Source organism: Trichechus manatus, unplaced genomic scaffold (assembly GCF_000243295.1).
Source record: "Trichechus manatus latirostris isolate Lorelei unplaced genomic scaffold, TriManLat1.0 scaffold00050, whole genome shotgun sequence".
NCBI lineage: Eukaryota > Metazoa > Chordata > Mammalia > Sirenia > Trichechidae > Trichechus > Trichechus manatus.
Window position 1 is genome coordinate 6,929,891 of NW_004443986.1, and position 26,578 is coordinate 6,956,468.

A 26,578-nucleotide genomic window follows, 5' to 3' on the forward strand; every position below is an offset into this window, starting at 1 on the left:
CTGTAGGAGAAAAACCTGGCAATCTGCTTCTGTAAAAATTACAGCCAAGAAAACCCTACAGGATAGTCCTACTTTGTCACATGGGGTCACTATGAGTCAGAGTTGGGTCATTTGATGGCACCCAACAACAACTATATGCAAAGAACTGTACTAAATAATTCATATACATTATCATTATCTTTTTAATCTTCCCAGCAATCATGGAAGGTAGATGATATCATTCCCATTTTATAGAGGATGGAAGTGTAGTAGAATTTTTTTTTGTGAATTCTGGCAAATCTGGCATTCGAGTACAGGGTGTTCTGCTTCTAAATAGTTTATACCTGTATTTCAATGTTATTGAATTTTGCCTCAGAACGTGATTGTCCGTAAATGTGTCTTTATTTCTAAAAAGTACATTATTTTTCAATTACATCACTTTGATGCCAATGTTTATCTAAAGAAATGCTGAACATTTTTTGTACTATGTTGAATTCTGCCGTCTTTTTTCTTAAGTTATAAGTTTTTCTGGTGCTCTTAACTATGAAATATCTACAGTATATTGCTTGTTTTGTTTTAAAGAGTTTAAGTGCCTCTAGATAAACCATAAAACTTCCCAAGAACATACATTGTTAAATATGTCATATGGTTTTCTTAATAATAGATGTTTGGATATGTGTGGATTGAACTACTAAATCTCACCTCCTTCCTTATTTCATTATCTGTTACAGGAACATCCCTCACTAGGCCAACTTTCAGAAAAATTAATAGACAACAACATCAATGTCATTTTTGCAGTTCAAGGGAAGCAGTTTCATTGGTATAAGGTATGTTCATTCCCAAAACACAAAGATTAAAACATTTACATTGATAGGTGAAATTAGGACAGTTCTCAGAAGCACTGATAAGAATTCTAGAGTTATTGTCCTTTGTTGTATAATCTAAGTTTAATACTGCACTGACTGATGTATGTAATATAATGTCTTTATTTAGCATTAAAGTATAAATTTCATTTGTTTCTTGAGCATCTTGAACCAAGTGTGGACACTAAATGCTGTTGGAGAATTATATTCATTACATGGGGCACAGACTGATAACTCAAGTTAGTACTGACTGTTAAAATAATGGAGAAGACTTTTATCAGGTGAAAACTAGCTCATGTACCATTCCTACACTTTCATGTCCAGTGGCTTGTTTATGCACTGGTCCTTGGGTATATCTTTATAAACTGGTTAAGGTTGGGGAATATCATCTTAATTTTCAATAGCACCAACATACCTAGATGTGGTCTAGGTCATACTGTAAAGAAACAAGCAAGGTTATGTCATCTGCATATCACAGGTTGTTAATGAGTCTTCCTCCAATCCTGATGCCCCATTCTTCTTTATATAGTCCAGCTTCTTGGATTATTTGCTCAACATACAGATTGAATAGGTATGGTGAAAGGATACAATCCTGATGCACACTTTCCCTGATTTTAAACCACAGACATATCCCCTTGTTCTGCTCAAATGACTGCCTCTTGGTCTATGTACAGGTTCTGCATGAGTACAATTAAGTGTTCTGCAATTTCCGTTCTTCAGAATGTTATCCATAATTTGTTATGATCCACACAGTCAAATGCATTTGCATAGTCAATAAAACAGAGGTAAACATCTTTCTGGTATTCTCTGCTTTCAGCCAAGGTCCATCTGATATCAGCAGTGATATCCTTCATTCCACATCCTCTTCTGAATCTGGCTTGAATTTCTGGCAGTTCCCTGTCAGTAATTACTGCAACCATTTTTGAATTATCTTCAGAAACTTTTACTTGCCTGTGATATTAATGATATTGTTTGATAATATCTGCATTCTGTTGGATCACCTTTCTTTGGAATGAGCATAGGTATGGATCTCTTCTAGTCCATTGGCCAGGTAGCTGCCTTTCAGATTTCTTGGCATAGGCAAGTGAGCGCTTCCCCATCTGTTTGTGGAAACATCTCAGTTGGTATTCGGTCAATTCCGGGAGACTTGTTTTTCACCAGTGCCTTCAGTGCAGCTTGAACTTCTTCCTTCAGTACCGTCGGCTCTTGATCATATGTTACCTCCTAGAATGTGTGAACATTGACCAGTTCTTATTGATACAATGACTCTGTGTATTCCTTCCATCATTTTTCGATGCTTCCTGCATCCTTCAATATTTTGCCTTAGGATCCTTCAATATTGCAGCTAGGGGCTTGAATTTTTTCTTCAGTTCTTTCGGCTTGAGAAATGCTGAACATGTTCTTCCCTTTTGATTTTCTAACTCCAGTTTTTGTGCAGATTTCGTTATAATACTTTACTTTGTCTTTTCAAGCCGCCCTTTGAAATCTTCTGTTCAGCTCCTTTACTTCATCACTGCCTCTATTCTCTTTAGCTACTCAGTGTTCAAGAGCAAGTTTCAGAGTCTCTTCTGACATCCATTTTGGTCTTTTCTTTCTTTCTTCTTATTTTAATGACCTTTTGCTTTCTTCATGTATGTCATCCCACAACTTGTCTTTGGTCCTTAGTGTTCAGTGCATCAAATCTAATCTTGAGATGGTCTCTAAATCCAGGTAGGATATCCTCAAGGTTGTACTTTGGCACTCGTGGACTTGTTCTAATTTTCTTCCTCTCCAACGTGAACTTGCATGTGAGCAATTGATGATCTGTTCCACAGTCGGCCCCTGGCCTTGTTCTGACTGATGATATTGAGTTTCTCCATCGTCTCTTTCCACAGATGTAATCGATTTGATTCCTGTGTATTCCATCTGGCAAGGTCCAAGTGTACAGTCACCATTTATGTTATTGAAGCAAGGTATTTCCAATAAAAGGGTCACTGGTCTCGCAAAATTCTATCATGCAATCTCTGGCATCATTTCTATCACCAAAGTCATATTTTCCAACTACCGATCCTTCTTGTTTGTTTCCAACTTTTGCATTCCAATCACCGGTAATTATCAATGCGTCTTGATTGCATGTTGATCAGTTTCAGACTGCAGAAGTTGATAAAAATCTTCAATGTCTTTCTCTTTGGCCTTAGTGGTTGGTGCGTAAATTTGAATAATAGTGTTAACTGGTCTTCCCTGTAGGCATATGGATATTATCGTATCACTGACAGCATTGTACTTCAGGATAGATCTTGAAATGATCTTTTTGGCAATGTATACAACACTGTTCTTCTTCAGTTTGTCATTCCCAGCATAGTAAAACATATGATTGTTGTTGTTGTTAGGTGCTGTTAAATCGGTTCCAACTTATAGCGATCCTATACAGTAGACCATGTGACTGTCCAATTCATAATGACCAATACCAGTCCATTTCAGCTCACTAATGCGTAGAATATCCATCTTCAAGCATTCCATTTTGTATTTTACAACTTCCAATTTTCTTAGATTGATACTTCATACATTCTATGTTCTGACTATTAATGGATGTTTGCAGCTATTTCTTGTCATTTTGAGTCATGCCACACCAGCAAATGAAGGTCACAAAAATTTTACTCCATCCACATCATTAAGGTCGACTTTACTTTGAGGAGGCAGCTCTTCCCTAGTCATATTTTGAGTGCCTTCCAACCTGAGGGGCTCATCTTCCAGCACTATATAAGACAATGTTCCACTGCTATTCATAAGATTTTCACTGGCCAATTTTTAGAAGTAGATCACCAGGTCCATCTTCCTCATCTGTGTTAGTCTGGAAGCTCCACTGAGACCTGTCACCTAGGGTGACCCTGAAATACCAGTGGCTTAGCTTCCAGCATCACAGCAACACACAAGCCCCCCCACAGTACGACAAACTGACAGAGGAGTGGTGGAATAAAATATAATATACCCTTTTTAAAGATAAGGAAGCACATTTAGGGACTTTAAATACTTGCCCAAAATTTCCTAACAACCCAAATTTTGTGCTTTTAACCTCTAAACAAATAATTGACTCAAAATTTTGTGCCACATTTATAGCTTTTGCCTTCACTTTTTCTGCTGTTTATTATTCTTAATGGTATTATTAACTCTAGTAGTTTCTCCCTGCCCCTTTTTGAAATTTGCCACTGACTGATGAATCATAAAATCGGGTTTATTATTATTTGCATTGTGTGCAAAGTAAGAACCAACAGGCTCTGGAAATCTGAAAAGCTGTCTTACAATTCCCTTGTATGCCCAGGAATATTGCTGCCCAGAGATCTTTTTTATTAGTCACCTTTTATCTAGGTTGTAAAAACCTACTAACAAATCTCCCAAATCTATCCTCCACCTGACTGCCAGAATGATCTATTTAAATCACAAGTGTGACCCCAGTACTCCATCACTTAAAATACTCCAGTGTTTCCCTCTGACTTAGAATATCAGGCCCGTAATCTGGCGTATGAAGCCATCTGACCCCTGCTTACCTCTCTGGCCTCATCCCTCACTATTCCCTGCCTGTCACTTGTCCCTCCAGAGGTGTCTGTAAATTCCATTACACACACACACTCGCCAGGCTGTTTCTTTCCTCTGTTCCTTTCTTCTTGCTCCCTACCTCCTATGCCTGGATGCCTTTCACCCTCATTACCCAGTTAACTCTTAAAAACCAAGTGCCACTGAGTTGATTTCAACTCATGGTGACCCCGTGTGTGTCAGAGTAGAACTGTGCTCCATAGGGTTTTCTTTTCTTTTTCCTCATAAGGTTTTCACTGGCTGGTTTTTTCTGAAGTGGATTGCCAAGGCTTTCTTCTGAGATGACTCTGGGTGGACTTGGACCACCAGCCTTTCAGTTAGCAGCCGAGCCTAGTTAACCATTTGCATCACCCAGAGACTTGTTGTTGTTAGTTGTCGTCAAGTCAGTTCCAATTCAAGTGACCCCGTATGTACAGAGTACAACTGCTCCATGGGCTTTTCAAGGTTGTGACCTTTCTGAAACAGATCGCCAGGCCTGTCTCCTGAGCCATCTCTGGGTGAGTTCAAATCACCAATCTTTCGGCTAGTAGTCAAGTACTTAACCATTTTCGACACCAGGGACTCCTTACTTATCCTTAAGTCAAAGCTCAGAGTCATCTTCAGCAAGAAAACATCCCAGACAAACTTCCTCAACCCCTCAAACTCTTGCTGGATATCCCTCTCATTAGGATCGGTTCGTATGTCTACTTTGTTTTGTGAAATTATCGTTTATATACTTGTGAGATCTTGAAGGATGGAAGCTATGTTATCTAGCAATTTAGCATCTCCAAAGTGGTATGCAATAGGTGCCTAATAAGGGTTTGATAAAGAAATTTTAAAAATCTATAAGTTATATATTTTCCTTATGACCCGAGAGATCAAATTGTTTGTGTCTAATAGGTCCCTGAGTGGCACAAATGGTTTGCATTTGGCTGCTAACTGAAAGGTTGGCAGTTTGAACACACCCAGCAGCTCCACAGAAGAAAGCCCTGTCAATCTGCTTCCGTAAAGATTACCGCCAAGAAAACCCTGTGAAGCTCAGTTCTACTCTGTAACACATGAGGTCACCATGAGTTGAAATCAACTTGATGGCAGCTGGTTTGCTTTTTTTGGATGAAGGGTGAAATGAGTGAATAAATGGATTGAAGGACTTTTCATAATCTCATTCCTTATAAATATTCATTCTTCACTGTAGTCATTCTGGTCTGTTCTCAGTTCTTACTATGTCTACAACTCAGATAAATCTTTGTACCTTCATTCATTCTCATTTTCTCCCTAGGAATACTGAAAATCTTCTCCATAATTGTTTGGTACCATCCTCCATCAAGAACACCTGCTTCATGAAGCTTCCAATAATTATGTCATTTCCTCTGATTTAGGCCAACATGTCCTAAAGGTCAACCCAGAGGCAGTAGTCCTGTAATATAGATATATATATATACACACACACATATACATGTAATGTGAGAAAAGTATTCTGTAATCAATGAAGTATTGGGCAATGCTTCATTAAATAATGTTAAATTATTTCCAAATTGCAGGACTTCTCAGAACCTTTAGTATGCAAGTATGCATTTTGAGTCTCTTAATAGAAGAAAACACATGCAGAAGTTCCCAAGCATATTTGCCTTCAGAAGCCTTTTTATGTTTAACATCTCTTGGAACTACTTTCCATGGAAGAGACTTTGGGAAACGCTGGTCTGTAGTTTGATTGGATTTTTAGATCAGCCTGTAATTTGTGCATGCACACACACTCCTGCACATGTGCATACACATATACAGCACACACTACCATTGCAAATATGTATGCTTTAGCTGCTTTAGGTTGCTTATATTTTTCTTATTTCTTATATTTTTGTTTAATATTTCACCTTTTACTTATCACTATAAAAATATTTGATATTTGTTGATTGCTGAACCATGGTATACTCTTGTCATTATGTAAATGTAATTGATATGTTTTATAGGATCTTCTACCACTCTTGCCTGGCACCATTGCTGGTCAAATAGAATCAAAGGCTGCAAACCTCAATAATTTGGTAGTAGAAGCCTATCAGGTATGTATATTAGACCCAATTTTTTAGAAAATAAACTTTTAACTCCAATTTCCTGTGGCAGAGTATAAACTAGTGCCATATCATCTTGAGAGGAGTGGTGGAAAGACCATTAGATTAGGAACCAGGAACCTAGGGTTTAATCCTGGCTCTACCACTCACAAGGAGCCCTGGTGGTATAGTGGTTAAGTGCTGGGCTGCTAACTGGAAGTGGTTCGAATCCAGCAGCCACTGCGTGGGAGAAAGATGTGGAAGTCTGCTTCTGTAAAGATTGCAGCCTTGAAAACCCTATAGGGAAATTCTGCTCTGCCCTATAGAATCACTATGAGCTGGAATCAACTTGCCAGCAATGGGTTTGGCTTTGTTTTTGGTTTTGTTTTGGTTTGTTTTTTCTGCTACTCACTAGCCATAAGGTTTTGGCAAAGTCATTCTACCTTTCTCTGCTTAGTTTTATCATTGACAATAAACTCAGGTTGGTCTGGAAGCTACCTAAATTTTCTTTCCAATCTAATGCTCAGTGAATCACCCGGTCATAACTATAGAATATACCTTTTAACCAAGACATTTCATAATGTCCCAAATCGTAAAGTAAGAAAACCACATTGTTATTTAAAGAAACAAGTAGTCAGAGAAGAGGAACTATCTGGGCAATACAGATTACTAGGAGGACTCTGTTGGGGGCTCCTAGGCTAAACACTTAATTGATCAATCAGTTATCTTAGCGGTTTTATCAAACTAGTTTGATTTTTAAAATCACCTCAATAGATACACTATTTTATTGAATTGGCAGTCATATGCCGTCACCAGTCTTACGAACAAGGGATACATAAAAGCAAAGAATTTAAAGCCACATCTGCTAGCTCCACCTGGATCACAGCTGAAATAGATTCTCTCTGTTAAGATGTTGTAAAAATAATGACTCATCGTATTAACTCTACCACGAACCAGCCCCTTTCCACACATGACCTCATTTAATCCTCACAGCCGACTTAGAAGGCAGGTGTTATTACTCCCATTGTGTATTTGCAGAAATGGAAGGTAGGAGAAATTAAGCAGTTTACTTAGTAGAAGCAGGAGTGAAACCCAAATGTATCTGAACTCCAGACTGCAGGTGTTTCCTCCTTTGTGATACCATCCTTTTTTTAAACATGATGCCAAAAGATGTGCGTTATTCTACCTTGAATTTATGGGCCACTGGTAAAGTCCCACTTCCCAAAATTGTTTCTGATTCTCTTCCTGACACAGTAGTAGTGTTTAATAATGTAAACAATAGCCAAAGCGTCACAAAAAACCCCAGGCTTCTTCTCCTTTAATTTTCTCCAGGCAGCACCTGCCTTGAACTTGGGTACAAAAGGGAAAGGAAGTAGACAGAGGATAGAAAATGAAGAACTTGTTTAAACGTTTTTTCTTTTAAAAGAAAAATAAATCTTACTCAATTTTTTCGGCCAAGGAATTTTTCTGTGTCAGAAAACCACATTGGGTGAAATAAGGAGGGGCATCTTAAGTTACGTTTCTTTCGCATGACTACAAAAGAACATTAGGACTAGGACAGCTTCTTATCAAGCAAAATCATATGCAAATGTAATTCATTCTTCTTAATAGTTTGTTCCCAAGAATATTCACAGTTAGAAAGGAGCTTACAGTGTTAGAAGTCTCCCTAAATTTTTAAAGTATGAACCCACTTATTGGCCCAAGCAAGGTATATAAATTAACAAAATTTTACTGTGTATCAAACTGCCCCAAGGGAAGGGAAGGCCCTTGAGACAGTACCATTTGGCTTCATGTTCTTTGTTGTCTAGAATACATATGTGATGCCTTAGCCCATCATATTTCTGATTAAACTTAAGCAATGGGAAAATACTACTAAGTCCCACAAAAATTTACTCTGGCTATTAATCTCTTTAGGTTGGGATTCTGTTATTGTTTTTTATATGTCTATATTTTCAAAATTCTTCTGAAATTTTCATTTTGTCTTCACAGTCCGACAAAAACAGTTCATAATTCATTAAAGAATTCTATATCAGAAAAACATATTTCTTCTCCTGTACCTGTTAAATATTGAAAAAGAAGCTTAAGATTGTGTCTGGGATTTCATTTCTAAATCCCAAAACTGGGCAAAATTTTGAGAGATCTGACTTCACGCTCTGCTTGAAAAACATGGCCTAACCAGCTTAAGGTCTTAAGAAAAGCAGCGTTTCAGAAGGGCAAGCTGAGGATGCTCATTGGGTTAGGTATTTCCTCCTTACTTGTCATACTATTGCTACTACTACTGCTGCTGCTACTGCCAGTTACCACGGAGTTGATTACAACTCATGGCGACCCCATGAGTGTCAGAATAGAACCTGCTCCACAGGGATTTCATTGGCTGATTTTTTGGAAGTAGATTGCCAAACCTGTCTTCCAAGGTGCCTCTGGGTGGACTCAAACCTCCAGCCTTTCAGTTAGCAGCTAAGCAGGTTAACCATTTGCACCACCCAGGGACTCCTCTGACCTGTCATACTATCACCATATTGGCAGTGTTTGTATACCATTGGACATTTCTATTGGTTTGCAGAAATTATTCAATTAAGTGATTCAAGTATACTTAGCTCTCTGGGAGATTAAAAAAAAAAATGTGGTTGACATCATCCAATCTAATCCAAATATAATTCATGAATTTAAGGAAAGTACCTGTTCAAAAGATTTACTTTCATAATTCTGTTATCAATTAATAATATTTAAGCACATGACTCTTTGTGGATTATGCTTTTGAAGAAATTACACAAGTAAGGAATTAGAAACCATTGGAAATTATTTTTTCTTCATACTCTGCTACTCACTCTCTTGCCTTAGGTACATAACTAGTTATTTCCCCTTCCTTTTGTCATACTGTAATGGCTTGTGTGTTGCTATGATACCAGAAGCTATGCCACCAGTATTTCAAACACCAGCAAGGTCACCCATGATGGATAGATTTCAGTGGAACTTCCAGATTAAGACAGACTAGGGAAAAAGACCTGGCTATTTACTTCCAAAAATTAGCAAATGAAAAACCTATGGATCACAACAGAATATTGTCCGATATAGTGCTGAAAGATTAATATCCTGGCTTGGAAGGCACTAAATAGTGGCCGCAACAATGAACTCCCACATGCCACTGATCGTGAACATAGTGCAGGACCAGGCAACATCTTGTTACACTGTACGTAGTGTCACCGTGGGTTGGAGCCAACACAACAGCAACTAACAACAATAAAAAGTATTTGAAACTGAAATGTTTCTTTAGCAGCTGTAAATGTTAGAGGCATGTCCCATATTTTAAGCTGTCAAGATATCCCCTCTTTAATGATATATATGTTCTTAGTGTTTTATTTAAACCTGTCATAAAATTTAAGTATTATTGGATTTAAAACAAACAAAAAAATACAGTGATTATTGTTGTAACACAGGCTGCATGAAAAATGCTTTTGAAGTTACCAGAATACACAGTCATGGAAATATGTGCAAAGATAGAGCAACTTAAGTGCAGCTTTTCAGCACTTAAGCACTTCTTTTTGTGTGTGTGTGCTTTAGGTGAAAGTTTACGGAGCAAATTAATTTCTTGTTAAACAATTAATACACAAAGTGTTTTGTAACATTGATTGCCAATTCCACAATGTGTCAGCACTCTCCCGTTCTCCACCCCGGATTCCCTCTTTCCTTTCGTCCACTTTTCCTGTCCCTTCCTGCCTTCTTGTCTTTGCTTTTGGGCTGGTGTGCCCATTTAGTCTCGTGTACATGATTGAACTGTGAAGCATGTTCTTTACGTGTATTATTGTTTGCCCTATAGACCTGTCTAATCTTTGGCTGAAGGGTGAACCTCGGGAGTGACTTCAGTACTGAGTTAAAAAGGTGTCTGGGGGCCATATTCTTAGGTTTCTCCAGTCTCCGTCAGACCAGCAAGTCTGGTGGGGTTTTTTTGTTCTGTATTTTGTGAATTTGAATTTTGTTCTGCATTTTTTTCCCACTCTGTCCGGGACCCTCTATTGTGATCCCTGTCAGAGCAGTTGATGGTGGTAGCCGAGCACCATCTAGTTGTTCTGATTAAGTATTTCTTATTTATTTGAAATATAACAGGGTCATTATGTGGCAACAATGTTTTTATTCACCCTTTTTAGAGACAGACTTTCTTTGATTTAGTTAAAAATTAAATCTACAAGAAGTTAATAAGCTTGACTCTGTTTTGTTGCTTACATTTGAAATCACTTTACTATGTAATTTTAAAAAATGATGTCTTTGCAGAAACTTATTTCAGAAGTGAAAGTTCAATTGGAAAACCAGGTACAAGGCGTCTATTTTAACATTACTGCCATCTGTCCAGATGGGTCCAGAAAGCCAGGCACAGATGGATGCAGAAACGTGACAAGCAATGACGAAGTATGTGGTGCGCGTTTTTCCCATTTTAAATTAACTAAGTTGTTTGGCATCAAACCATTCTGAAAAACTTTACTTACTACTGCTTTGCCAGGGATCTTATTTAGACTTCAAAGTAACTTTCCGTCTCTTCTGAAAGTTCCTACTTGTTTTAACTCTGTTGACTCTTCACTAAACCCTCTCAAGTTTAAATAAATAAACATGTACATATTATAGTAAATACCAGTTACTTTACTTTAAACTTGGGCGCAGTGGTGGTTCAGTGTAGAATTCTTGCCTTCTATGCAGAAGACCAAGGTTCGATTCCCAGCCAGTGTATCTCAGTGCAGCCACCACCTGTCTGTCAGTGGAGGCTTCTGTGTTGCTATGATGCTTAACAGGTTTCAGTGGAGCTTCTAGGCTAAGACAAAGTAGGAAGAAAGGCCTGGCAGTGTATTTCCAAAAATCAGCCAACGAAAACCTTATGATCACAACGGTCCGATCTCATTGTGAACAACCTTATGATCACAACGGTCCGATCTCATTGTGAACAGGGACACCATGAGTCAGGGGCTGACATGACAGCAGCTAACAACAACTTTAAACTTAGATGTCATAGTTAGTACAGATTAAGAAATCACACATCCTCAGCCAAGTAGTGTTTATAATTATGATGATGATAATACCTTTTTGGTTTCAAGTCTGAAAATTCTTGGCATAACCAGAATATTGAAGATAATAGCACAGAAAAGAAGGGGGGTGCGGGTGGGAGTGATGGAGCAAGTGGATGAAGGCTGAGAATTCCAAAATCTTTCACTTTGTGATTGCCCTGATAGGGAAAGGTGGGGAAATTTTTTAAGAACAATAATAAAAGGAAGAATGGCCATTAGTTAACTAAAAAGGGATGAGATGTGATTGAAAAGAGAGGCCCAGATTGTAGCAATATGAGGAAATAGGACCAGGAAAAATAGGAATTCTCCCAGGATCAGCACAATAGAGAATAAACACCCAGAAATGAGCCTTTAACGGGGATACTTACAGGGCAAAGTGATTTTCAGGAGTCATTTACCTCTTGAGGCATCACTGCCTCATTTCTAAATGAACGACTTAGAGTAGAAGATTCCTAAATTCCTTGCTTCCACCTATAAAGTTGCATGGTGTTACTGTTTTTTTGAATGTCATACTATAGAGAAAGAGAAAAAGAGTTGTTGAAATATTCTAAGACTGAATTAAAATAAAAATCTTCTTTCTCTTCAGTTAGAATATATTTTTCGCTCTTGAGAAGTTGAGAATTTGCGGGTAGTATAGTTGTTCCAACAAGCTGTATATTTTTTAAAAACAATTACTGCAAGTTTCTAATTCTGTAGTCTCCTCTATAATCACTTGCTGGATTTCTTTCAAAAGACATCATATACCAGTTCACAAAATACACATTTGATTTCCATTAAATATAGAGAAAACTTTGTACTAGCAAAAGTTAGCCGTGAGTTTCTTAAAAAGGCTTATTCTCTTAGAAGTAGTTACTTCTTGCAAAATCTGAGTTTTGGCAAAAGGGTTTTCCTTGGTTCTTACATTTTTTTTCTTTTTGTTTGTCTACATCCCTTTTTTCTCCTCGCTTTCAACCAAGCAGTGTAAACAGTTCGACTGTCAGGAATAGTCATGTGTCCTCTTAATTATATAAACCCATGTTTTGCTCCACTATTAATATTGGCAGTGACCGCATTATCCTACACATCTGTTAATTCTTAACAGTCTTAAAGACAAAACAATTTCAAGTAGAACACCAACTGTACTGATTTTAATATTATGAGACTGCCTCTAATTCCTCATGCGTACATATATAAGCCTAAATATAGGACTTTTATATCATGTTTTGCATGTAAATATATTTAATATATATTTTTAAATTTTAACAGATCTCAGTCTAGCATGAAGGGAAAAAAAAAACAGCACCCAACTTTCTTATTTGCCAGTCTCTGAAGGCAGTAAGATGAATCAACAAATACAAATAAACATTAAACCAATATTGTGTTGTTAAAAAATGAAATAAAGAAAAATTTGACAGGAGGAAGAAACTACAAATTCATATGGTTGTTAGGTGCTGTCAAGTCGATTCTGACTGATGGCGACCCTACGAACAACAGAACGAAATGCTGCCCGGTCCTGTGCCATCCTCGCCATCATTGCTATGGTTGAGCCCATTGTTGCAGCCACCTTTTCAATCCAAACTCATTAAGGGTCCTCCTTTTTTTGTTGACCCTCTATCAAATTCATGAGGGAAACCAATTTTTGCCAGCCCAGCCCCTTAGTTCTAGACTAACATTTCCCACTAAGACAAATTTATGACATTGTATTGAGGTTTTAAGATCTGAGAATGAGAGTCCCAAACCTTTTTCCCTTGAGCAGTATCAAAAGAAGTCTCCTGTTTTCTTCCACGGACAACCCATATAAAGTAAAACTTGGCCCTAAAACTTTACTTGGGCCTTTAGAAAATGGAACAAGATTAAAAACTGATCATTTGAACATCTCATCTAGGTGTTGTTAACCAATACAGGGGCAGTCCTTTACTTCAGCTTATCAGATCTAACCTTAGTGACAGAGACTCAATAATCCCAGAGTTTAAGGACTGAATCCAGAAGACAGTCTATTCTTTCTCAGGTTTGCTAGGAAATTGATTCAAGACATAAATTAATCATCAGAGGTAGAGTAGACACTGCAAATAAGTTTGTACTCACCCAAGTTCATTTAAAAGTATAATATAGATGATTAGCAATCATTACATCCTTTAACTCTCTAAATCATTAATTAGAAAATAAATGACATTAAAACGGGTTGTAATGTCTATATGAAAGGGATTGCATTGCTTGTATAATTTAGAAATATAATTGATTTCTCTAAGATGATATATTATTGATTCTAAATATTAACAGATGTACTATTGGAAATAACAAGAATTAAGGCATGTAAATATATTTCCTTTCTCCCCTTAACTTTAGGTTCTTTTCAATGTGACAATTACAATGAAAAAATGTGATGTCACAGGAGGAAAAAGCTATGCGATAATCAAGCCTATTGGTTTCAATGAAACCACTAAAATTCATATACATAGAAACTGCAGCTGTCAGTGTGATGACAGCAGAGAACCTAAAGGAAAATGTGTAGATGAAACTTTTTTGGATACTAACTGTTTCCAGTGTGATGACAATAAATGTAATTTTGATGAAGATCAGTTTCCTTCCGAGAGTTGCAAGTCACACAAGGATCAACCTGTTTGCAGCGGTCGAGGAGTTTGTCTTTGTGGGAGATGTTTATGTCACAAAACTAAGCTTGGAAAAGTGTATGGAAAATACTGCGAAAAGGATGACTTTTCTTGTCCATATCACCTTGGAAATCTGTGTGCTGGTGAGTGTAAAGATATACATGCAGGGTTTTTTTTTTTTTTCACTTTTTTTTAATTGTAAAAATATAGATAATAAAACATGTCTTTTCAGCATTTTATACATGTAGTTTTACTAGACACAATTACATTTGCATATGCATTAAAATATCTTTAAATCACATCTTTACAGTTATCAACACTGAATCTAAATTTATTATTCAAAGTCCTATAGTCTGTGAAATAAACGCATGGCAATAGATCAGGGCTTCAAACCAGCTCAAACCAGTTTCATCTTGAAGCAAAACCAGAAGAGGCATGAATGTTTAAAATTTGGGTGATCTACAATGATAACTGGATTGACAAAAGTTATGAGTCAAAGCCCTGGAATGGGAGACACAGAAGAGGCACAGTGAGTCCTTTCAGGAGCCTGATGCATGAGATTGGATTATCGGCAGGACTGTGGAGAGCAATACACATTTGAAGCGGCACGGTGGGCCGCCATCTTTGAGTGGGACACCAATTTTTTGACTCTGCTCAAAATCCGATGAGGCAAGAGATTTGGTTGCTATGCAATGGGTACGCTGCCCTTGTTTTCTAAGAGGGGGATTAAGTTTCTAGCAGGGTTTCCACCCATAATTTTTCCCATTCAGATTGTCATTCTGGTTCACCCAGATTTTGAACATTCAGGTCTGTTCCAGTTTTGCTTCCTCGGCCATGGCTGAACCAGGAAGAACCAGTTCAAAGCCCTACAACAGATACATAGCCCAAAATATCTCATATTTAAAATTTATCTAATTTTGTACAGGCAACATGTAAAAACTAAAGAGCAAAAATTAATTGTTATTCTCATGTGTTCCTTGACTTTGGAAAGATATATACCAGAAAAGGAAATTACTGACCATAACTGATAGGTTTTTTGTAATCAATGTGTTTCTCTAGAAGGATCTGATTCATTATGATAAATGCTCTCTCCCTCCAGCTTGCTCAAGGCTTTCATTTCTTTCAGGGTGATGGAAAATGAGCTATAAAAAAATACTTTTCATTCGTTGGAAAATTCTAAATGCATTATTATTTATGATATTGTAAGTTTGTAATAATTTAAACTTCTCCAGTTTATTTTTGGAACACTGCCGGTAACAGAATTGTCAAAGGACAATATTCTTGAAGTAAATACTAGTTTAGTAAGTAATCTAGAAGATAAGTCTCTGAGGCTACACACAAATGAAAAAAAAAGAAATAAAATAAAATATCATGATTACTGTTTGGCTAATTAAGTTTACTGCCACCTAGAGGTTAGATTCCAGAAAATCTGTGCAACGTCTGAAAATTAATACAAAATATTGTTTTTAAATGAATTAAATAAAATGGTTGTCATCACCCTTCTGTGATAACATTTCTGTTGACAATGTGCTAAATCCACGTATTGTGAAAACACCTTTTTAGTGTTTGCATTTAAGTCTACAAGTATTGATTTATTAAAGAACTGAAATAGTTTCATTTTCATTAGTGTATGGAAAGTAACAGACCTATAAAAAATATTCTATTCTTGTGTAAGCTAAAAATTTGGCCTATATCACTTATACCTAAATATGTCATGGCAGGTTGTCTTCTTATCCTGTTATAAACAGAGAATATACTCCAAACATTTATTCAGCTGTACCTGGAATCATAGGTAGGATGGATTATAGATGACTTTACAACAAATTAGCAATTGTCTGTTTTTTAGAGCTAATCTCATTTGGAATGAGAAAGAAAATAATTCTGAGAACATTGCCCACTGCTGTCAATTTCTCAATGAAATTTGATATACATTGAGAATCCCAGTCTCTGTTTATAGTGAAATATCAACAAAATCAATGTATCGCCATTTTGTACAATTCTAATACTAGTGACCCACAGGCAGTTGAGAATCTGCTTTGAATTTTTTGTGCAGAAGTGGCAAACTAATACTGACCCACATTTTTCTCCACTAATCTCCTTTGGGACTAAAAACACAGGTTCTCCGGTCAGCTGGCTAGGATTAGGCACACAGGCCTGGCAGACATTTATTTGTCTTGGGCCTCATTAGTTTTACACTTTAGCCAGTTGAGCTGAATCTAACAGTAGATTCCACGGAATAATTACCCTGTGAGGTGCTCAGCAGTAAACGGAAGGATGGAGAGGCCGAGGAAAGGAATGAAGAGAGGGAGGGAAAAAAAGGAGAGAGAGATGGAGGAAGGGAGGTAAGCAGGGAGGGAAGAAGGCCTGTGGCCAGATAAACTTGACAAACACTATATAACCCTGGAAAATACCGCCCGCCATTGAAGATTTATAATTCACATTAGCATATTAAATTTTGGACATTTCCTGCAGACTAAAATCCATTTAACTATGCCATTTAATGAATTTAACCATTTAACCAGTGTTTCCACAATTTCTCTGACCACATAAACATCCTCCACCAACACTGTGCTTTCTCTTTTCCATTTAGCATCTAATAACAGCTCACCGCGTACATTACGACATGCTCCCCTGACCTAATAAATAATGTACTGGGCATCTGAAAGGATTTGCTCAACTTCACAGAATACCTTTTCTTTAAACATGACACTAACAGAACTGAAGCTTCATGGTCTTCAAAGTTATCCCAGGCATCAGCAATAACAAAGACTTACATTATGAAAAGAGTAAATTATGGAAGCCATCAGTTGCATGCCCTTCTTTTTCTGATTTAAAGTCAGACAATTGACATTACTCCAGCCTCTGTAGCTTCTTTATACTTGTGTGTTTTTAATTTAAAACAGTGTACAGTGATGTTCCAATAGTCAGGCAGCAGCCGCAGCAGGGGCTGACTTCACACTTGTCAGCACCATATATTAGCATCGGGAGATTATCTACATTAGAACAGCTTTGACCATAGACACTTGTAAAGCTGGTGTTTATGTCAGGCAAGTAGAACATAATGCTGCTTCCATTCACTGGACTGTCAGTGTGTTTTCGTGGAGACCGGAGGGAATGCACGTTTGGAAACTCTTCACAAAGTCAATGGCCCCAATAACTTAGGTCCTGGAGTGTCTCTGTTGCAGGTCATGGAGAGTGTGAAGCTGGCAGATGTCAGTGCTACAGTGGCTGGGAAGGGGATTGGTGCCAGTGCCCATCAGCATCAACCCAACACTGCATCAACTCAAAGGGCCAAGTATGCAGTGGGAGAGGCACCTGTGTGTGTGGCAGGTGCGAGTGTACTGATCCCAGGAGCATCGGCCGTTTCTGTGAATACTGCCCCACGTGTAACACAGCCTGCAATGAAAACTGGTACGTTTTCTCTGATCTCAAACATATGTAAAGCATACCCGCCTATTAGTTGTGTTGGTTCTTTCCTGTTCTGCCTTCCTAAATCTTGGAAGTTTCTAGGTCTTTTCATTTAGATAAAGTTTAATCATCTTGCTAAGAAAGAGTGGGAAGTTTTAGAAATTAGAAAACATGAGTTCTAATCTTTGGCCACTGGATACCCGTGAGATCATCAAAATTTATGTAGGCAGTCACTACCTTAGCTGTTTTGAAATAGCTCTTTAAAATTAGGGGCTGCCTGCTTTGTAGCTGACCATGAATTAGTTGTGTCCCCCAGGACAAAAATTGAAATTTTCTGTGCCTCAGTCTCCTCGTATGAAAAGTGAGGATAATTATATCTCACTTCAGTTCTGTGAACAAATTAAACTAGTTAATCCATGTTTTTAAGAAAATCCTTGTACTTGGTGCATAATAATAATTTGGGAGCCCTGATGGCGCAGTGGTTAAGAGCTACAGTGAGCTATGGCTGCTAACCAAAAGATCAGCAGTTCAAATCCACCAGCCGCCTCTTGGAAACCCTATGAGGCAGTTCTGCTCTGTCGTCTAGTGTTGCTTTGAGCCAGAATCAACTTGATGGCAATGGCTTTTTTTTTTTTTTTTAAAGATGAAGAATGCTGGTAGCTATGAAGCGCTCTAGGAATAAGTGATTGTCATGTATTGAATTGTGTCCCCCCAAAATGTCTGTCAATTTGGCTGGATTATGATTCCCCATATTGTATGAGTGTCTACCATTTTGTCATCTGATGTGATTCCCCTATGTGTTGTATGTTCTATCACTATGATGTAATATGGATTAGCGGCAGTTAAAGCGATGAGATCTACAAGATTAGATAGTGTCTTAGGCCAATCTCTTTTGAGATATAAAAGAGAGAAGCAAGAAGAGAGACATGGAGATTTCATACCACCAAGAGAGCAGTGCTTGGAGCAGGGCGCGTCCTTTGAACCTGAGGTTCCTGCACTGAGATGCTCCCAGACCAAGGGAAGACTGATGACAAGAACTTTCCTCCACAGCCGACAGAGAAAGCCTTCCCCTGGAGCTGGTGCCCTGAATTTGGACTTGTAGCCTACCAGACTGTGAGAGAATAAACTTCTCTTTGTTAAAGCCATCCACTTGTGGTATTTCTGTTATAGCAGCACTAGATGACTAAGATAGAATTTGGTACTGAGAGTGGGGCGCTGCCTAAAATGTGGAAGCGGTTTTGAAACTGTGAATGGCTACAGTAGCAGCAGTGGCAGAGGACCAGCAGCAGCAGAGAACCTGCAGCAGCAGAGAAGCGGCAGCGGCCGAGAACCAGTAGAAGCAGAAACAGAAGCACGAGATGGCACTGGAGCCGACCCACGGAGCGAGAGAGCTTAGTGCCTGTGCGCGGGAGGCTTCCTAGTGGAGTGGGGTGCCTCTGGGCACTTATCGGTGGAGCTACAGAGCTTTGGAACACTTGCCCCAGCAGGGCAGATGCGGACATGAGGCCTGAGAGCCAAGAGGCCACAGGAAGCAGAAGCTGAAAAGTCGAGGAATACAAGAAGCCACGCTGCCTCATCTCAAAAGGTATGGCCATGACCTCTGGGGTTTCAAAGGGTGGAGCCATGGCCTCTGGTGTTTCTAAAGTTGGAGTCACCACTCAGCTAGATTAGGAGAATGGTGCGCCTGAAGCCGAGGGAGCAGAGTTGCCATCCCAGTGGGCCTGATAGGCAGAGCTGAAGACCAGGGCTGAGGGGCCTCTACTCAGAATCCAGAGAGCGTGGCCAATACCTAGAGTCTGGAGGGCAGGGCTACTGTGTAAGTGGTCTCAGAAAACAGAGGATTATTTTCAAGCCTTGAGGGCTAATGTAATGTGTTCTGACTTGCTTGGTGCCTGTTATGCCTTCTTTCCCTCCAGTTTCACCCATTTGTAATGGAAATGTCTAGCTTGTGCCTGCCTGTTGCACCATTGTACTTTGGAAGCAGATAATTTGTATTCTAGATTTCACAGATGAGGAAGAATTTTTGGATTTTGGACTTGGAGTTCATTTAAGGCTTTTGCTATGATATGATGGGGTGAATATGTTTTACATATGGCAAGGACATGAATTTTGGGGGGCCAAAGGGTGAAATGTCATGAATTGAATTGTATCTCCCAAAAATGTCTGTCAACTTGGCTGGGTTATGATTCCCAGTATTGTATGATTGTCTACCATTTTGTCATCTGATGTGATTTCCCTATGTGTTGTATATTTGATCACTCTGATATAATAAGGTGGATTAGTGGCAGTTAGATTGATGAGATCTACAAGATTAGATAGTGTCTTAAGCCAGTCTCTTTTGAGATATAAAGGGGAGGTGAACAGAGAGACATGAGGACCACCAAGAAAGCAGTGTTGGGAGCAGAGTGCATCCTTTGGACCTGAGGTTCCTGTGCTGAGATGCTCCCAGACCACGGGAAGACTGATGACAAGGACCTTCCTCCGGAGCTGACAGAGAGAGAAAGCCTTCTGCTGGAGCCAGCACTCTGAATTTGGACTTGTAGCCTACTAGACTGTGAGAGAATAAACTTCCCTGTGTTAAAGCCATCCACTTGTGGTATTTCTGTTATAGCAGCACTAGATGACTAAGACAGTGATATGTGAATGAAAGGCCATGTGTTAAATGGTGACATTATTTTGTGCCCATAACGAATTTTCTAGTAACAGCTGCAATCCACTCAAATACAGACCACCACTCTAAACATCAGTGTGCCTTCTAATTTGTGTTAATCAATTTTTCTAAAGACGCTTAACTTTCTCATATTGGTAGCTCAAGTAATTTTTTAAATTTATGTATAGTAATTTATTTATTTCATTTTAAATGCAGTACTAAAACATGGAGCTATTTCTAATAAAAACATATCATTGCTGAATTTTTCTAGTAGTATCATAATATTAATCTTCTAAAACACCTATACAATTAACTAGTTAATTTGTGGTAAGAGTATCTTATCATTTCCTAGATATTTTATTCTCAATACAATGAAATCATTATTTTGATTTTCTATATTATTAAAATATGTTAAGTTGCTAGAATGTAACTTTGTTATGGTATTAAATTCAACCAAGATTACAAATAAATTGCATAGCTCTCTTTCCTAGTTTTACAGGGCTGTTGTCCTAAAGCAGTACTTTATTTTGTTAGTTTATTTCTCTCTGAACAATATTACAGGCTACAACCTTTTTAAAGAATAAATGTTTTTACTTCTGTCCTCCCTTACAGGAATTGTCTGCAATGCCTTCACCCTCACAATCTCTCTGAAGCTATACTTGATCAGTGTAAAATCTCATGTGCTCTCATGGAACAGCATTCTGTGGACCAAACATCAGGTAAACCAAAGCTTAATAATCAAAGCACTGAAGAGTATCTGTAGTAGATCCCATTCCCCCAAAGGGATCCATAATTAACCATTATAAAAAATAGACTAAACCAAAACCCACTGCCGTCTAGTTGATTCCGACTCATAGCAACCCTACAGGACAAAGTGGAACTAACTGTTCCCGTGCGGTTTCCAAGGCCATAAATCTTTATGAAAGCAGACTGCCACATCTTTCTTCCAGGGCGTAGCTGGTGGGTTCGAACCACTGACATTTCTGTTAGCATCTGAGCACTTTAACCACTGTGCCACCAGGGCTCCAAAAAAAGGGGGTGGGGGCTAGCTTCAATTTTTTAAATCTCCTAAAGATGGTACTCTGTATAACCAAGCATACTTGCCACAGGTCAGCTGAGTTGTTAGGTCTTCCATCTTAATTATGCAGCTAAATTCCCATGTATGTCCATGGAAGGGCATCCAAATGGATTGACTAGGAGGCCTCAGCGAACCAAGAATATGAGTTCCCCATGTAGAGCCATTTTGACATTATAGACCAATCAATGGAGCCATAATATTCCTTCATAACCTAAACTTGTTTCAAGATCTGACCTTCCTCTTGTGAAACCAACATTGATTTTCATGCTTCAGTTGAAGCCAAAAGATTCTAAGTAACAACAATCTGCTATTGAAAAATATGTAACTTCAAAGGACCTCTTCTTCCAAGAATTTTTTTATTTTGATATAAATAGGGTTTAGGGTTGAATGGTTATAAATGTGGCACAATGGAAAAGGTATGGAACTTTTAGTCTGAAGACCTTGACTTAAGACATGTCCCTTAACAGTATTAGTTAAGAAATATTTGGCCTCCTACAAAACTTCTTTGAACCTCAGTTTCCTCATCTATAAAGTGGAGATAATAATTTTTAAAAAGCCAGTTGCCATCAAGTAGATTCCAACTCAAGGTGACCTCATGTGTGTCAAAGTAGAACTGTGCCCTATAGTGTTTTCAGTGGCTGATTTTTCAGAAATAGATCACCAGGCCTTCTTCTGAGGTGCCTCTGGATGGACTTGGAACTTCCAGCCTTTCAGTTAACAGCTGAACAAATTAACCATTTGTACCACCCAGGGACAAAGAGAATAATACCAACCCCAAAGGGGTGTATGTGAGTAAATGAGCCAGTGAACACAAAAGAAGTATGTAAACTATAAGGTGATGTATAAGTGGGGGAAACATGTGACATCTCTGCTCATAGACTGTTTTTAGACAAAGTTCATTAGAACCCAAAAAGCCAGCACTCCACTTTTCAATGGGGTATTGAACTATACCTGAATTAGAAATTAAGCTTGAAAGTATGTCTTCATTGAAAACATGTCTACCGTTACTATTATTTCAAGTCTTTCCTCCAACCTATAAGAATAATTTCAGCTCTTAGGTAGATTGCACAGAAGAATAAACTTTCCTCAAAGTTGTGTTTCCTTTTTCCCTCATATTCACACTGATCTTAGACCGTAATGAATTTGGCTCTGAAAAGAGCCCCAGGTGCAGCCAGCTGGGACTGCAGCAATCACTACAGAAAGCCAAGTGCCTTTTCTAATAAATAGGGCCCTTACTATCAACATGTCATTTATTAGGTTAAGTAAACAAACCTACTCTGATGTAAGTGTTGTTACAAAAATATTCCCTTAAAGCTCCTTAGTAAAGGCCCTTTCCTGACCCATATCAAGAAAAGAGGCAGGGACCAGGGTTAAATGTTTAGCCATCTATAACAACATTGAAAATGTGCACAGATTTGAGCCCCGAAAGTGTCCTCTAGTCTAACCCATTAGAATTATTTGTAAAATGTATCAGTGTGTTTTCAATCACCTCATATGCATGCAAAAGCTGGACAGTGAATAAGGAAGACTGAAGACGAATTGATGCATTTGAATTATGGTGTTGGAAAAGTATATTGAGTATACCATGGACTACCAGAAGAACGAACAAATCTGTCTTGGAAGAAGTACAGCCAGAATGCTCCTTAGAAGCAAGGATGGCGAGACTTCATCGCATGTACTTTTGACGTGTTATCAGAAGGGACCAGTCCCTGGAGAAGGACGTCATGCTTGGTCAATTAGAAGGTGAACAAAAAAAGAGGAATACTCTCAACAAGATAGATTGACACAGTGGCTGCAACAATGGGCAAACGTAACAGTGATTGTGAGGATGACGCAGGACTGGGCAGTGTTCCATTCTGTTGTGTGTGGTGTTGCTATGAGTCTGAACCGACTCGACGGCACCTAAAAACAACAATAACATTAAAAATGTGCACAAATTTAAGTCCTGAAAGTGTCCCCTGGACTAACCCATTAGAAATATTTCTAAAATGTATCAGTAGCTAGGGAGCTCCCCTCCCTTCATTACTATTGTGCAAGGAGAAGAAAGGGCACTTACTAACCACTTCTATTATCCATCCACTTAATCACTCTTAAGGGGCATTCTTCTGGTCTTTCTGGCTAAGCTCCCACCAAGCCAGAAGTCAGTAAGTGGGATCACGCCACATGTCCTCTCTGAGGATCTGTTTTAGCTGATTGAGTAGTTGTAAGTCAGCCAAGGGAAATGACACAGTCTGTCGGGATGCAAGGCATGCATGTCAGTGAATGAACCTGAAAGTCGCTGTGGAAGATGCGCAGGTCGCCACATTTGGCTGGGGAAGCTTGGATTCTCTCTCTGTGTGATCTGTAACCAAGGGAGCCACTCACTTGCGTTCAGTGCTGCCATTCCAATTTTTAGCCCTCAGTCCTCCCTTGGGCCTTTCTTCCAGGGAACCTTATTGCTGACCAAAAGCAAATTTGGCTCTATTACCATAAGTCTTCCCCCTTGGGGAGGATTCCTTGCCCTTGTCACTGTTCCTGGCTTATGCAACAACATCGTTGACCATCCTTGGGGATTCAGACCCAAATCACTCATGGTCAGGTGATGTTCTACTCTAATCCTTGGTGGGGGTCCAAGGAGATCTTTGTACACTTAGGGGAGATCCCCAGGATCTGCGAAGTGGGTGGAGGAATACACGCTTCTTCAGGCCACTAAGTGATTTTGTGAGTCTGAAGCAGCTGATGAGTTCTGTGGAATACTTGCATATTGTGCAATCATGTTCTGTTTAAATGAGGATAATGCGTCAGAGCCCTGTAGACTTTCCAGCTAGAGTTTGCCCAAAGTAGGGGGCTAAAACAGAGACCTAGCATGCCCCTCTTCTTCACACAGCATTTCTTTTACCAGCTCATAGTGATTTGTTCTTAAAAGAGTACACAGTGGAGTTTTTAAAGGCAAAATAGAATAGATTTGGCTAATAGGAAAGTAAAAGTAAATTAATAAAAATTGAGGAGATTTGTGTTTTTTCCCAAGTTGGACACTCCTAGATTCTGAAGTAGCCATGTGTAATAATAAGGAAAATGTGCAGTGTAATTTCAAAGGAAATATTTACTCATCTATTAGAGTTGTACTGATTTTAGCTTCTGCAGATGTTTATTTTCCATTACTGGTGTACAGCAAATGAATAGAGCAAAACAAGAGAAACATATGCTAATGCCCAGAGCTGTTACCAAAAAAAAACAAAAAAAGTTACATCCCATTTTCCACTTAGTGATCAACAATACACACCACAAAATCTGTCCCTCTGTCATAGATAGAATTATGTTTAGTTAAGGGATTTGTACATATTCCAGTTAATACAATTAAAGAATCAGGCTGCAGAGAGATAATCTTACCAAATGCCTTAATGGTGGCTATTCTCCAAAGGAGGGTTTCTGTGGAAAATATTTTAATAATAAATGTACAATAAAAATTAGAGCGTTTACTTTTTGAGTCAACAGTAATGGCAGTCCCCTGTTTTGAAGATGTAGATTCGCAAATATCTGTGGTCACAGTAATTGGTATGGTGAATATGGTTTACTTGTATAATCCTTTGGTTTACAGATTCCAATTTTTTCATCCATTTGTTTGTTTGCTTCATTACAGAATGCTTCTCTAGTCCGAGCTATTTGAGAATATTTTTCATCATCTTTATAGTAACATTTTTGATTGGGTTGCTTAAAGTCCTTATCATCAGACAGGTGATACTACAATGGAATAGTAATAAAATTAAGTCCTCGGCAGATTTTAGAGGGCCAGCCTCAAAAAAGGTTAGTGAATTTAAAAAGACAAAGAATTGCTATCAGTATGTTACTGTCTAGTTGTAACATTTCGGTCTTTAGTTACTACTAATATTCCTTCTCCATCAGGATAAGCTGATTCTGCATAGTGTTTGCACAAGAGCAGTGACCTACCGACGTGAGAAGCCTGAAGAAATAAAAATAGATATCAGCAAATTCAATGCTCATGAAACTTTCAGGTGCAACTTCTAAAGAAGATAAAAAGTACTTTGTGAGAAACTGGACGTTTAACAATTGCTCCTAAAAGTTATAATTTTAAAAGTCACAGGAGGAGTCAAAATGTTCAAGGTCATGCCAAGTTGCTGGTTGTATACTCGAATGAAGACTGACAGCATCCTCATCTTAATGTGACTCACCTAGCTGCTGAAATTTTCAGAGAAAAATGTGTCTTACTACTGACTAGTGTCGTCGTAGCACTTTACTGTAATATATAACTTATTTAGATCAGCATAGAATGTAGATCATCTGAAGAGCACTGATTACACTTTACAGGTACCTGCCATTCCTAGCTTCCCAGAGAGAGACAATGCTGTGAGAATGTCAGCATTTTGTCACTACAAGGGTACAGTATTTCCTGCACTGAACATGTCGATGGAAAAAAGAAAATCAGTTATACTAATTTTGCCAAACACTTCAGCAATTGATAGTGAATAGGCAAGAACAGCTAGAGGAATAAATGGTGAGTGTTTCACTTGTTCAAGAATTGAACAAATAGAATCTTAATCTAACAGGACAGAAAGTTGCTTTTGAAACTGTAGGTTCATGCATGTGTGTTTATGTTTTCTTTTTTTTTTTTTTTAAATAAGATGGATACTAACTCCAATCTTCTCTCCTCTTTGTCTTTATATTTGGTTCTTCTTTCTTACAGGATGAGTTTATATATGTCACAGATGACTGGACTAAATAAGTGCTAAGTTACTACTGCCATAAAAACCTAATAATAATACAATGTCACTTTATTAGAATACTGGTTTTTAAAGCTGAATATTTAATAAGGGACGCTGTAAATTATCGGCAAAACCTGAATCGATTCATTGTTTGTGGATGTGGCGTTTTGTACCTTCTTACCTGGTGGACTGGATAAATTATTTCACCAGTTCACTTATCTGATCAGTAAGCTGAAATTCATAAGACATGTAGAAACTCTGCCGTCAAGCAAAGTGCCACACTTTTGAATGAATTGTCTTAGATTTTTCACCCCAAATAGATATCAACATTTCTCCAATTAAAAGCTATATTATTTTTGTCCTTCAGTGCAGCCTTAGGACAATATTTCCTGATTCACCCCATCTCACCAGAATCCATGGGAGTATAAAATTGGAGGATGGTAGAAGATATCTTAGAAATAAGCTAATTCACCTTTTGGTTAGAGAACTGAGACTCAGAAAGTTTCAATTGTTTGTCCATAAACACCCAAGTGATAAGTAGCAGCATTAGAAAAGGGCGTCTGTCATATTGCCAGGCCAGTGTTCATCGCACATATCATGCTACCTCTTGAATCTTTAAAATATTGAATTGGACAAGTATTTTCAAAGTGATTTACTGAAATCTTAA

The 26,578-nt window shown here is 38.3% G+C and overlaps 1 protein-coding gene across 1 annotated transcript in view; it reads left to right on the forward strand.

Moving 5' to 3' along the window:
- ITGB8 (integrin subunit beta 8) overlaps positions 1–26,013 on the forward strand; it is an 89,716-nt gene extending 63,703 nt beyond the window's left edge. The window contains exons 7-14 of the mRNA XM_004377439.1: positions 711–806; positions 6,359–6,448; positions 10,706–10,840; positions 13,813–14,218; positions 17,261–17,486; positions 20,746–20,852; positions 24,831–24,994; positions 25,094–26,013. Of these exons, the coding sequence (XP_004377496.1) occupies positions 711–806; positions 6,359–6,448; positions 10,706–10,840; positions 13,813–14,218; positions 17,261–17,486; positions 20,746–20,852; positions 24,831–24,994; positions 25,094–25,216 (1,347 nt within the window). The 3' untranslated portion in view covers positions 25,217–26,013. The remainder of the gene's footprint in view (positions 1–710; positions 807–6,358; positions 6,449–10,705; positions 10,841–13,812; positions 14,219–17,260; positions 17,487–20,745; positions 20,853–24,830; positions 24,995–25,093) is intronic.
- Positions 26,014–26,578: the final 565 nt, after the last annotated feature.